Source organism: Sebastes umbrosus, chromosome 13 (assembly GCF_015220745.1).
Source record: "Sebastes umbrosus isolate fSebUmb1 chromosome 13, fSebUmb1.pri, whole genome shotgun sequence".
NCBI lineage: Eukaryota > Metazoa > Chordata > Actinopteri > Perciformes > Sebastidae > Sebastes > Sebastes umbrosus.
The window spans coordinates 22325135-22338806 of NC_051281.1; the positions used below are offsets into that span (position 1 = coordinate 22325135).

At 39.3% G+C, this 13672-nt stretch overlaps 1 protein-coding gene across 20 annotated transcripts in view; it reads left to right on the forward strand.

Annotated features, from left to right (window-relative positions):
* The window catches only part of dachd (dachshund d), a 138952-nt gene extending 126923 nt beyond the window's left edge, over positions 1-12029 (forward strand). For 15 of the 20 annotated variants that reach the window (XM_037789607.1, XM_037789596.1, XM_037789589.1 and 12 more), the window contains 4 exons: positions 2662-2809; positions 3480-3638; positions 5321-5389; positions 10122-12029. In XM_037789607.1, the coding sequence (XP_037645535.1) occupies positions 2662-2809; positions 3480-3638; positions 5321-5389; positions 10122-10159 (414 nt within the window). In that variant the 3' untranslated portion in view covers positions 10160-12029. Of the gene's footprint in view, positions 1-2661; positions 2810-3479; positions 3639-5320; positions 5390-7091; positions 7259-10121 lie in introns of those variants that run through there. The other 5 variants (XM_037789593.1, XM_037789604.1, XM_037789606.1 and 2 more) reach the window with 3 other exon arrangements.
* The last annotated feature ends 1643 nt before the right edge of the window (positions 12030-13672 follow it).

The following is a 13672-nucleotide window of genomic DNA, read 5'->3' on the forward strand; positions in this document are numbered from 1 at the left end:
ATAAATAAGAAAACTAAACAGATGTTTTTACACAATTTAAGGCTTTCCATGCTAAATTTAGTTTGTAAAAGTCATTGCCATGATGGAGACTCTCTACAAGAGCTCATCTTTAATCTAAAAGGTGGACATCATCCACGTCCTCCTTCCAAAGTACAAAATGAACATCAGGACTACGGACACACTCAACTGTAAATCTGCATACCTTAACAATACCTGTCTACTCAGAGTGCCATTTAGGCTTCAACTCAAACACCCCCAGTCAGAAAGATGAATGTATTTGCCTTCTGTCTGAGTGTAATGATGTGTGCACACTGCTGCCCTTCTCATTGCACTTGTACCGTTGGCATCAGAGTCCTGCTTCTCCTTTGGCTCGGCGCGGTAATTAGAAAGCCACAAGTAAACCCCCGTCGCAAGCTCCCAACACTCCACTAAGTCATCTTTGATAATGATCTGCACGTCGAATATTTATATACAAATCAACAAAATGAAACCAAGCAGAAAATTAAGATAAAGCAACTTAGAATAAATTGGGGTCAGAAGAATCAACAATTAGCAAGCTATAGCCCAGTGCATTTGATATAATTGCGTGTGGATGGGGAATAATTGTGATGTGAGAATGGCGGGCGCGGTACTGTACTGCTTCCACGCGAGAACGCAGTATCTTTCAATTCAGGACTGTCAGGAGTATATTTGGAATGGCAGTAATGTAATTGATACATGATGAGATACTTGTCATTCATATTATTCATTCCTGCTGTGCTGTGTGAGGAGCTTGAAAATGTGCTACGGAGACTAATTCTCTATATCAATTCCAATCCAGTAACTATTGTCAGCTGTGTAGTTGAAGGGGGCAGAGAAAGAAACATAGAGATATAAAGAGTCAGTCTATAGAGTGCTGAGCTTGCCTGTAAACCTTTTACCCTCTACTTAGCAGACTGGAGCTTTGACCAAGAGGTGAGCTCCATCTTAACCTTTATTGTGGCGAGGCTGAACGGCGTTTCCTTCTTCCTCTTTGCATTTTTCTCCTTCAGCCCTCTCAATCAAGCGATCTTCTCTCCGGTTCGGTTCAGATCATCTGAGACCCGCGGGATCATTAGTCTCAGTCTTAAAGCTAGAATGATTGATACCTGTACCATATGAAACTAGAAGACTAGAAATCATTGGTACCAGCCATGTCATCCTAGCTTATCGAGAAGGAGGCTAAATAACGCTCCAAAGTTAGGCTAAATTTTGGCGAGGGAAAAACTGGCATGGCAATTTTCAAAGGGGTCCCTTGACCTCTGACCTCAAGATATGTGACTTAAAGTGGGCTCTATGGGTACCCACAAGTCTCCTCTTTACAGGCATGCCCACTTTATGATAATCACATAGAGTTTGGGGGGAAAACAATGCAGTTTTGGGTATGACTGTAAAGCTGAGACTCTTGCAGATCAAATGATACCAATTGTATTCATGTATGATGATGCCATTTCATGGTAGTGAGACCATTTTTTTAAACTTGACCTCACTGTATAAAATGACCTGTGGAGACCTATAGGATAATCACAGCCTCATGAAACTTTACAACCACAAACTAAAGACCTAGAGCATTCAGAGGATGGAGCGCTTTCCTAGGTAGATTGACAATAAGGGGTTTTCTGAGCAGTTTCCAGAACACAAGTACTCGCCATCCAATCAGCGAAAAATACAATTCTTGCAGAAATCTACCAATTGTCAAAAGTTTTTGATCCCAAATCACAGCATGGTTTTTTCTATGGTGTTCCTCGAGGTCTTGGTGTATTAATGTGGTATTGCGGAGGGATTATTGACCATTTTATCTATTCTCGAGTGGTAAAAAATGTTTATTCTCAGCACGAAATCTGTGTAACAAATGTATCAACCCAAAAATTACTGCAACAACTTATGAGACATAATAGAGCATGAGAATGGCCATCACAAACTTATATCATCATGTTCTAAGCTTTTTAATAATTTCACAATTTATTTTAATTAATTAATTCATGTTCATTTCTGATGTATGACAACTTGACACACTGAGCTGCATCTCAAATGAATCTTCAGGTTCCCAGCTTTCAGACGATGTACACCACTTCTATGTGACATCTACTGTTGACCTGCTATCTCCCCCTAAACACCCCCTGTACTCTTTAAAAAAAAGACAAAAACAGGTCTATGTGGGGCTCTTAGGGTTAAAGTGTAACATCTATCCACACTTGTATTTCACAGCTTTGACCAAAAGGGGTCAGACATTCCCAGCGCTCTCACATCAGCTATCATTAGTCATTATTTTTTAAAAAGAATATTACAAACACCTCTGGTAGATCTACAGTGTGTTCATGTTACTAGATCTTGTGGGAGCTTGTGGAGCAGCTACGAGATAATGATACCCTCTCACAGATAAAAGGTGGTAATACGCCTGAAAGGAATCATGTAGCGGCAGTCAGTTTTTGGCCCTGTGTTCTGCTTCACCACTGTGGGCAGTACAAAGAACTGCTGTGACACACTTTCAGTGTGGTTTGCTGTCACTTCATCTTGAAGCTCTTAAATAGCCCACATCACTCTCGTTTTCCCTGCTCCCCGCTCTGCCTTTTTTTTTCTTCTGTATATCCTCTACGTGTACATATAAATATATACCGTATATGTGTGCGTGTGTGTTTGCAGGGCCTGCTCAAAGTGGCTATTGACAACGCGCGGGCTCAGGAGAAGCAGGTGCAGCTGGAGAAGACGGAGCTGAAGATGGAGCTGTTCAGAGAGAGGGAGCTCAGGGAGACTCTGGAGAAGCAGCTCGCCATGGAGCAGAAGAACAGAGGTACTGCCTGACGACTACCTGGCACTGAATCCTCCCCGTCAGCCATGTGTGTGCGTGTTCGTGTGTGTGTGGGCATGCGTAAACGTGTGTATTTTCGCCGACTTCACAGGCCATGCGCTCATGTAGACGTGATAGCTCCTGAATGTACATACACAGTCCTGCATGTATGTTTAATGTGTCTTATTGCAACGCTGACATGCGCGGCTGCGTTCCTTCGGTTACACACACACACACACAAAGCGATCTGCTTAGCGCCGCTTTTTTCCCGCTCTCAGTCAGTCGACATAATTGGTAATACACACATTAACTTAGAGAAATTCACTCTCCGTCTCATGTTAAATGCATCAGCTTCATATGCTAACTGTGTCGTTTATGTTTAATGAGAGAAATTCATGAAAAATATCCCAATACATTTTTCAATTTGCTTTAATTCCCCCTAGCAGTTTGTTAAGTCGCTAGTCAGTATTGTCTTTTATTAAGGAAGATCTTCATATATTATAAAATATTTAGGTTTAATTGATTTCCCCTTTTTCTATTATAGTGTGCTAGATTTTAAAATTGAGGTTATTATCTTTTCCTGCTCGAATGCAGTAGCTACAATAATCAGATTTTCAGTCTAATTTGCCCCATAGCTCATTTATCATCGCTGTGGTCTTTCCCCCCGTCTCAGCAATCGTTCAGAAGCGTCTGAAGAAGGAGAAGAAGGCCAAGAGGAAACTCCAAGAAGCTCTGGAGTACGAATCCAAGAGGAGAGAGCAGGTTGAGCAGACCCTGAAGCAGCCCTCACCCTCAGACAGCATGCGTTCACTCAACGGTCAGATGCTCCACCGTGAGACACCCTAAACTGTGCATTTCACTTCCAACACTTTCAGACATTCAGTGCAAATGTGTCGATTCAATGTGTGATTTTTCAGGAGTTTAAAAGTTACTTGAAGCAAATGTTGTGAAATCACAGATGACTAACCTTAAAAACACAATTATTTTATAACAATACTAATAAAATAATTACTAGTATCACATACATAATTCTGTTTTGTTCAAAATGTGAATACAGGATCTTGTCTAAAGTGAAACTTTTCAGTTTGCTTTCCATTCTTATAACGTCTTATTAAGTTTTGCACCCTATGTAACCCTATATTAATCTGTCGATTATGTTATCTTGTCTTGAAATTTCTAATAATAATAAAAAAAAGTTCCTCAAAGCTAATCGCTAATCGCGATTAATCACAAATTAATCGCACATTTTTTATTTGTTCAAAATGTACCTTAAAGGGCGATTTGTCAAGTATTTAATACTCTTATCAACATGGGAGTGGACAAATATGCTGCTTTATGCAAACATATGTATATATTTATTATTGGAAATCAATTAACAACACAAAACAATGACAAATATTGTCCAGAAACCCTCACAGGTACTGCATTTAGCATAACAAATATGCTCAAATCATAACATGGCAAACTCAAGCCAAACAGGCAACAACAGCTGTCAGTGTGTCAGTGTGCTGACTTGACTATGACTTGCCCAAACTGCATGTGATTATCATAAAGTGGGCATGTCTGTAAAGGGGAGACTCGTGGGTACCCATAGAACCCATTTACAATCACTTATCTTGAGGTCAGAGGTCAAGGGACCCCTTTGAAAATGGCCATGCCAGTTTTTTCCACGCCAAAATTTAGTGTAACTTTGGAGTGTTATTTAGTCTCCTCCTGACAAGCTAGTATGAATAGCTTTAAAACTGAGCCCACTACAACCTAAAAATCGCAAGTTGCGTTAATGCGTTAAAGAAATTTGTGGTTACATTTGTGTTAACGGGTTAACTTTGAAAGCCCTAGTTTACAATGATATAAAACTACAGAGTGAAAAATGACTAAATAATGAATTGATTATTAAAATAGTTGCAGATTAATCATGAAGTGCACATTTACAGGACATTTCAGTTATTGGTAGAGCTGTAAAGTAACTAACCTGAACCTTATTGTTCATTACTTTGATCTAGTCGGGTTGCAGACTTTAGGTTTTGCATACAAAACACGATGCGCTCATAAAATGTGATTTACTACCAGAGTTTAAACCAGCCAGTGTGTCCGAAAATTTCATTTTAATACGTCAGATCTTTTTTTTATACATAAAAAACAGTTCATTGGTGGCCACCAGCAGTGTACAGTGCGGAGTTATAAGACCAGTTACAAAGTCAAAAATATGACAATTAATATTTAGCACGAGTGCAATTTTACCTTTGACACATCTGTGCTGTTATTTCAGCAAACGTTTGAATGCAGGGTCACACTTTAATGGATAATTATTCCAAAGTGTTAAATCTTTTTTTTTCCCAGTAATAATACTCACAGAGAAGCAGAATTCATCCAACACACACATTCAGCTCTACGCGGCAGAGATATAGCCTGAAGGCTCAGCCTCTTGTTTTGAATGAACGATGCTGTGAAAGTGGCATTGTGATAGGTGGATGTCAGGGATGTTTAACGGCGGTGATCCCTCTCTTCTCTCAGACTCTCTGACCCCTGAGATGGAGAGTGACCGCAGCAGTGGAAGAACAGATGCTGAAAGGACAATACAAGGTACAGGGGCTCAGATGAGACAATAAATCTCTCTCTCTTTCTCTGGCTCTCACTCTTGCTCTCTTTCTCTCTGCCTCCCTCCCCTACATCCCCCCCTCGCTTCCTCTCTCTCGCTCTCCCTCACACACACACACACTGCTTCACTTTATGAACATTAGTGTTACTGTGCCTGCTGTTCAGGCATACAGCTCACCATCTGGGCCGCAGCACTAGGTCAAGATCATTGGTTTTCTGTAGGAATAATATTGTTCTTTTACTTGACTTTTAGTGGCTGCGGTGTTTTTCGGGAAACAGACCTTTTGTTAGGCTATATAGTAGGTAAAATAGTGAAACAGCCGAGCTAGAATGCAGCAGAGAACGAGCTAAAGAAGTGGTTTGTTTACAGCTCAGGAAGCATTAATGAGTCATAAAACCACAAAAAGCAGTGGAATCCCCCCTTTGATAGTAATAAACGGGGCAAATCAATCCATTTTATGAATAAGCCTTGTACATTTTTAATGGTTTGTTTGTTTGTTAGCCTTGGGGGTGCAGTATGTGTTTGGGGAAGGGCGCTCCGGCGATAACCTCTGTAGACTGTCTGCTATCTGTGTTTACCCAGATACAAGACACCTTGCAGAGGTTGAATATCCTCATTATTACTCCAACATCTCCCTTTAATACGCCTCAGCTGCGTCTGCTCAGAAAAAACGCCCTTATCAGTGGGAGGGGTCCCAATTTATCCGAGAAAACGCTCCGTGTAATTTGCTGTGAAAAGTGGAAAATATTCGTCTTTGTATGCGAGAATAAGTTGGGTCTCTTTAACTCTTTAATGTGCGATTAGTCTACTTGAACTGATGTTTTGTGAAAGGGCAAAAAAAGAAAGAAAAACGTACTGAGAGAAATGATGACTCCTCCTTAATTAAATGTCATTCAGTCACTGCAGGGATCTGAAGCAGTTTGATGTCCAAAAAAAGGAAAACCATATGTCACCATTTAAATACAAAGATAACTTCCAGATTCAGCGTTAATTATAGCCCCCTATTTCATACCAAATTTGTATAATTTAGCCACTATAGTTTCTTAACACTTGTATGAAGAGCTGGCCCCTTTTGTAATTGTATCAAACGTGTTAAAGCTTCACACTTCTAGTGACAGCAGACTGCTTACATGTACAGTCTTGGTTGAAATGAAGCAGATTTTTTTTTCATTTAAATGTTTGTTTTTACTCTATTCCCCGTTAGGAACAGCACGATGCGGCCGTATCATTTATTACGGTCTCTCAATCACTCCGATCATTGCCTTGAAGAGTGGGATGAAGGAGGAAGCTGAATAACAGGCTGCATTTTGTGTTTTTTTGTTCAATTAGAGAAGCATTTGTCTGCCACCCATGTCTCCTCTGCTCTACTCCGCAAGCCTCGCTGTATAATTAACCTCAAATGGCAAAAAATGATGTTGATAAATTACACAAGCAGAAGGGGAAAAAACAAGCCTATCACTCGCATGAAAGCCGAGAGAAATGTGTGGGTATATTCTCAACTCCAAACTCAGGGAGGTGAATGGAGAGAGAAAGAGAGAGAGAGAGAGAGAGAGAGAGAGAGAGAGAGGGAGAGGGAAAATAATGAGGGCATAATTTTAGAGAACTAATTATTTCTATTTGTCTTTTGTCACACTTCTCTAATTCTGCGATATTAACACAGTCTGTGTTTATTAATTGCTTTTACAGTGTTTTGAATCGGGTCCAAGAGGGAACGTGGCTCTTTTCACAGGCAGGCAAGCTACAGGGACTGTACCTCGCCAGTACTGCCTGGCAACGGTGCACATGCGAATATCTTCCCCCAGTATCTTCCCTGGTTCCCTGCCGCCTTCCCCACTCGTCATGTGTTCGGCAAGTTTACACGACCCTGTGCGCAGAGATAAAGTTCTTTGTTGCAAGATTAAACATCAAAACAGTTAAAGTGAAATTAAAATTAAATGAATGAATGTCACTGAAGCAAAAAAGACTGTAATTAATGGATCCCTTAATTGTCTTCATAAAATATTTGCATGGGCATAATTTGCATAATTTACATGTATTAATTAATCTTTCAAAGGAATTTTGTGCTGAGAGAAGCCAAAAATTCCCTTTGTTTTATTTAGCATCTAATGAAATATTTATTCTCTTTAATGAACTTTTCATCTTGATTTGAATATAAAAATACTAAAGTTTTAACATATTTTAATGAGACGGCTCTTTCATAAAACAACGTGTCAAGACGTCACAGATTTTTCTACTCGCGTGTGTGTAAAGCAGATGTTTCAACATTTGCACTAATGTTGCGCCTTGATTTGAAAATGGATTTGAATCAGTGACATCCGCTTATCAGACCTCCTCGCTCATTCCCCCGTCTTTCATGATAATTTAAGTAAAACGCTGCGATGTCCAACCGCTCCTCTCAACCGCTCCTCTCAACGGCGCATTAAATGTCAAATCCATCAAATAATCCTCTTCGTTTTCATTAACACCCCTACGAACTGCTCCAACTGTGAAGCTGGGCAGGCAGGTAGACAGACTGGGAGGTGAGCGTGTGATGTTTCGTCTGCTCTTGTTGTGAAAGGCGTGCATGTGTGTGCGTCCCGGCCCACACTCTTCTTAGCACTCTCTGGCCCCCTCCTTGGCTGTCTGTTCTTCATAGCGCTGCATTCATGCTGTAATGACTTTTACACAGAACTCGGTGGTTGTTGCTTGAATAGAGGCAGCCATAGTGCAATGCCTTTGAGACCTACGGCAGTGCTGGGTAATTAGCCTGTGTGTTTGTACACCCCCCATCCCCCTCCTCCCCAACACACACATACTGTACACACACACACACACACACAACAAGCCTTTGTTGTCTCCGCTCTCCATGCACGACAATACATAAAACACAGGCTAATAGGTGTGGATGCACCAATACCGGATATCCGATACGGACTCAAATAGCTGCATCGGATATTGATGACAATGGGGCAGATCTATTCAATTCAATTCTATGATTTTAAACTATATACATTATACACTGAAATATGAATTCTTAAATGGTTTACACTTATTAATTTTTAAGATTTTATTACCAAGTTGCTGGTGTACGATTTATTATTTTAATAATAAATAACAATTCAGTAAATGTATTAGGGGTGACCCGAATGCTTCGAAGCTTCGACCATTGCCATGGTAGTCGACCTCCACATCAGTATTCAAATGCAATTTTTTGTTTTTTTATATATATATATAAATGTGTAATAATAATGTCTAAATCCCAAAATAGCACATGAAATAAGGAATAATATTATTCATTACTCATATTCAACATTTTTAGTTATTCTCAGACGGATATCACTTGTTATATGTAGAGGTGCGTGTGTGTACAGTAGTTCTCACCGAAGCTTTGAAGCCCAAAAATTGGTATTCGGGACAGCCCCTAAAATTTATATTTATGTATTTATTTGTTACATTTTGTTTTACAAAGTCAGGAAAGCAATGTTTAAATCAAGCCTGTTGTTGCCTTACACATAAAAGAATGATCCCAGTCACTTTCACACAGTGAGGCATACAGCTTATTAATTAAACACTGGTATCGGATCGGTACTCGAAAGCCCAGGTATCGCTATCAGTATCGGGACTGAAAAGTCGGATCGGTGCATCCCTACTAATAGGGAGAATCAGACTAATTGATCAAATATTGATAACATAATGAGTACAGATGTTTAAATTCGTAGTGGTAAAATAAGAAAAAAGTATCTTTTAAATTATAGAAAATAACCTGATGTTTAAAGTGTGACTCCCAGCAGAAGTAAATGCACTTTCAGACATTGTAACCAGGTGTATTCCTCACGTCTCTGTAGAATAGGAGTCAACCGTCGTCTCTGATGTCCTGCGCGGGGCTTGTGTCATGTCCGACAACTTGCGCTGCTAAATGTCTTTGTGCGCGTCTCTCTTTAACATTGAATTATTTAGGCGGCGCTGCCATAGAGAGGTGCGCTTCTTAAAGGCATTACTGTGGCGTTCTCCGGCAGAGGAAATGTGAAGGTAATAAACGTCAAACATGCTCCTGAGCTGTGCCTAACAGATGCTTTTACCAGCTCAGCGTCGGAGCAGCACTGCTCGCTCAGGCGAACACTCAGACAAGAGTGTGTTCGCTGGGAAATGGACAAAGCTCGTTAGGTTGGAGGTGTCTGGAGATAACGCGGCGGAGGAATGTCTGCCGTTTTCAATAAACACTATTTCCATGCAGGAAATGTCACTTAGAGAGAGCGCTTTACATCATGAGTGCAGTATTATGTTCAAACAAGCGTATCAGTAGAGATGTCTTAAGCACATGTGGCATACAATTCTGATGCCTGGAGTGTGGTTATCATAGCTGCTTTTACAGTGGCTGCTTTGTTGGTAATAAAATATGCATGTAACAGTGTAATTATATTTGTACATCCTGACTGTATATGATCTTAAAAGCAACGGTACAACTATTTTGGTTAGTATTTTCTTTCTACCATCATACATAATTGAAGTGCAAGTGAAGTAAATGACTGATATTTAATCGTATTCGTCACGGCTACTAACTTAATCTTATGCTTAAATCGGCTTCTAGATCCATAGTAACACTGCTGAAAGTGAAAGACTAGAGGGCAACATTTTGAAGTTACGTTTCATCAACAATCACATCCTGAATAGTGCATTTGCGTCAGCAGGATGTTAGCTGGTGGCTAATCCTTGGCTCCTGTGTGTCCTCTGTTGCAGATGGAAGACTGTTCCTGAAAACCACAGTGATGTACTGATAAGGCCGTGAGGAGCTGGAGGAAATAAAAAATTCAGAAAAAAAAGAAGAAAAAAAAAGAAAAGAAAACCCATGAAGATTCTCAAGAGCCCTTATCCAGGCTGATTTAGTAGAGGAAAGAAGTCAAGCTGCTTGTAGAAGTTCAATGGAAATGCTGTGTTCACCCAAATGCTGGAGGAGGTTGAGTCTGAATGTAGAATAAAGAAGTCTTTTTCTCACAGAGGCCAACGTTAAATAGTGTGATAGAGCAGGTTTTGACATAGCGGGTTGGCCAGCGTGAAGGATAAACATATTGAGCACAGTAAAAAATGTACCCATGGTACACTGTTGGTAATAACCCGTAAAATTCACAGCACTGAAGATTTTTATACTGTATCTCAGCCAGCGAGAAAGCTTCGAAAAAGAAATTCGACTGAAGTTTCGTTTTGTATTTCAAATTGAATTTTGAGAAGCTGAAAAACGACACGTGGAGATGAACCTTGCGATGAAAAAAAAAAAAAGAAATGTGAATCTATCCATGTGTTCATCAAAAAGAGAAGACTGATGTTTGATTTTCATGTTTTCTAAATTAGATGACAATACAATCAAGTTTCCTTTTTACCATTGTTGTATATACAAGATCTGATGATAATGATAGGAAAACTCACTCTATCGAACCCCAGCGGATTGATGAGGTATGTGTATATAACGTTAAGAGGTATTGTGTATGCAGTAGAGCTATTAGGCAAACAATACCACCATTTATATAAACCTACAGTTTTGTTTTGTTCTATTTCTGAGCCATCATTCTTTCCTATAGCTGCCATTTTTGGTGAGAAAGCATGCAGGCATGTAAATGTTTGTCCTGGAATTATGATATTTAATAAATCCTATATTGTGCTGAACAAATACTAGGGTTGACTCACTCAAGCCCAGATGATTTTGAAAACATAATTATCAAACATTTCACTTTCAAAATGAAGACTTTTGCTGTCAATAGTACTGTAATCTTTGTAACAGAGGTAATATTTCTTGGAATTTACTGTACATTTTTTGTCATGAGACACACTCAAAAATCAGCACCTCTCAATGCTTTTTTAAAAAAGAAAATATCCAGACTAATTATGATCACATTTCAGCTTGGGAAACAATCAGTCATGACACAACTTTTCGAGACTGAACGCCATTTAATTACATTGCTCAAATCCCTGCTGAACGTAACACAGACACACTTTTCTTTTCTTGTTTAGAGTGTTTCATAATATCCTGATGAGAAAAAAAAAAAAACATAAGTTATAATTTTTCCTGTTACTTCCCCTAAAGACTTTTGGATTTTGGTGCTGAAACACCTGTGTATATTCTCTAGACATAAGCTGATGTCAGTCCTTTAATTGCAAAACAGTTTAGACCTTATGTGTTACAATCAGAGGAGAAGGAGGAGTGTCCCATGTTCACAATGTGTTTGTTCTTTTTGTTCTCAATGGAGTGTCTATAGGTCTGTTGTCACTGATAACTTATATAGCTTCTCGAATCATCTCTTCATTGTACTTCAAATTCAAATAAAGTTAACATGTTGATGATAAACTATATGTGAGTTAACTATGTTGCCCAAACACACGTCTCTGTCGCAGTCCTGCTGACAACGCCAAGTGTTTTTTGCGGTAGAAGTCGCACACTGATTGAACATTCCAGATACAGAAGACAACCAAACATAACAGTTCAAGATGATCTGATACAAATGTAAGCAAGTGTTGGGGGCAGCTCCGTTGTGTTTTTGGCATATTCGTTTTTGAGACCTTTCTAACTAATTTCTATGTATTATTTACAGCCTTAAAAAAAAAAAAAACATTGCAAGTATACTGTAGAAACATAAATGAGCATATTGTTCTTCACTTAAAAAAATGTAAATGATGAGAATATCTTGTGTAATCTTTCCTTTTCACTGAGTGTGGATGCGAGAGTGTGTGTGTGTGTACCCTTTGACTTGCATGCGTGTTTTTTTAAAGCGTAGGCTAATCCTATATAAGCTATGTAAATGAGGGTGTGACCAAGCTCACTGTAAATAAATTATTTCATGTGTACTTTGAAGTGTATGACACTAATTCACAATATATCACCATAAAACAAACAGCAGTCCTTTAAGCAGTTGTACATGCTGTAAGGTCATGCATCACTATAGTGTTCACTTTATAGAAGCTCAGAGGGAGTCATTAAGAAATTACGAAGCTGTTCTGTTAATTTGTAAAGATTATTCTGTTTTGTAAATGTGACATTGTCAGTTTTTATGGCATTTTTCTTTCTGCACGTTTTTTAATTATAATCGGTGCCGACTGTTCTTGAGTGACATTATTTGTTTTGCTCTCGAGACGCAGTGGTTATCCACAGGGATCATTTCAGAACAACTGTAACAGGTACGGCTCTCGGAACACATAAGAAAACACGAAATCGACATTGAGAGACAAATTTCTCTAGTAAGCAATTCTGAGTGAAATGTGTTGACACAGCATGCTTGGCCCATTCCCATTTTGCATGCTTTTTAAAGCATGGCCGTAACGCAGCCACAGAGATGAATAATTGACTGATTGCTGCATAATTCAATGCTGCATTGTAAAAATTCAAGGCCTGAAAAATATTTCAAGCTTTTCTTCTTTTTTTTATTAAAAATGAGGTTAAAGTTTCAATCAACCTTGAAAGAACAATATGACACACAATGGGCAATCAATCATGGAACCGTGCTTCTCGTGTGAGTTCAGCCTCACGCTGGCTGTCGCAGCTCCCCTCGAAACTTAAGCTCACTCTGGAGTGAAAGAAACTCTGACATTACGTCCACTTTATCCATTTAATGACTCAATCGCTGCCTCTTTTTTTTTTTTGCTGCAGTGAGAGATTCACTCCGCTCGCCTCCAATGAGCTCGTGAGACGTGGGGCTGTTTGCAGCTATTACTCAGATATTCTGTTTATTTCTCTATCTGATGCCTTTTTTTTTTTTCTCCCCTCTGCACCGGCGTCTGAGAGAAGAGGCCCTGCAGCTACATGTTTCATATCACTGCACATTTTGTAATAAATTCAATTCAGTACAAATATGACCATGAGGCACGAAGACTTTAAATACCAAATGTGCATTATAGCTGTGTTGTTGCATTTCACTTCTCTGTGGTGTGGAAAGCGCAGTGCTGATTGTACATTCAAAGCCGTGTGAGCCGTGTGCTTTATTTACTTGGCTTGACGTGGAGATGTGCTCATGAAGACATCATCCAGACGTGATTATTCCGCATCATCCTGCCTCTTATTTCACTGTTGGTTTGCCTAACATCACATTGCACATTGTTGTTTTGCGCTTCCTTAACCAGCTGAAGAAACATCCTGCTGACAGTTTTTTTTTTTTTTTTTACATTTAAAGGATAAAAAAAGTTACACAAGGGAGAAATTAAGTTGTATTTATACTTTGGCATAGTGTCAACTGCGTTTTTAACCTCAACTGAGCTAATTCCTCGCTCATTGTCACGACCAGGAGATGGCCATTTAGTGAAAGCAG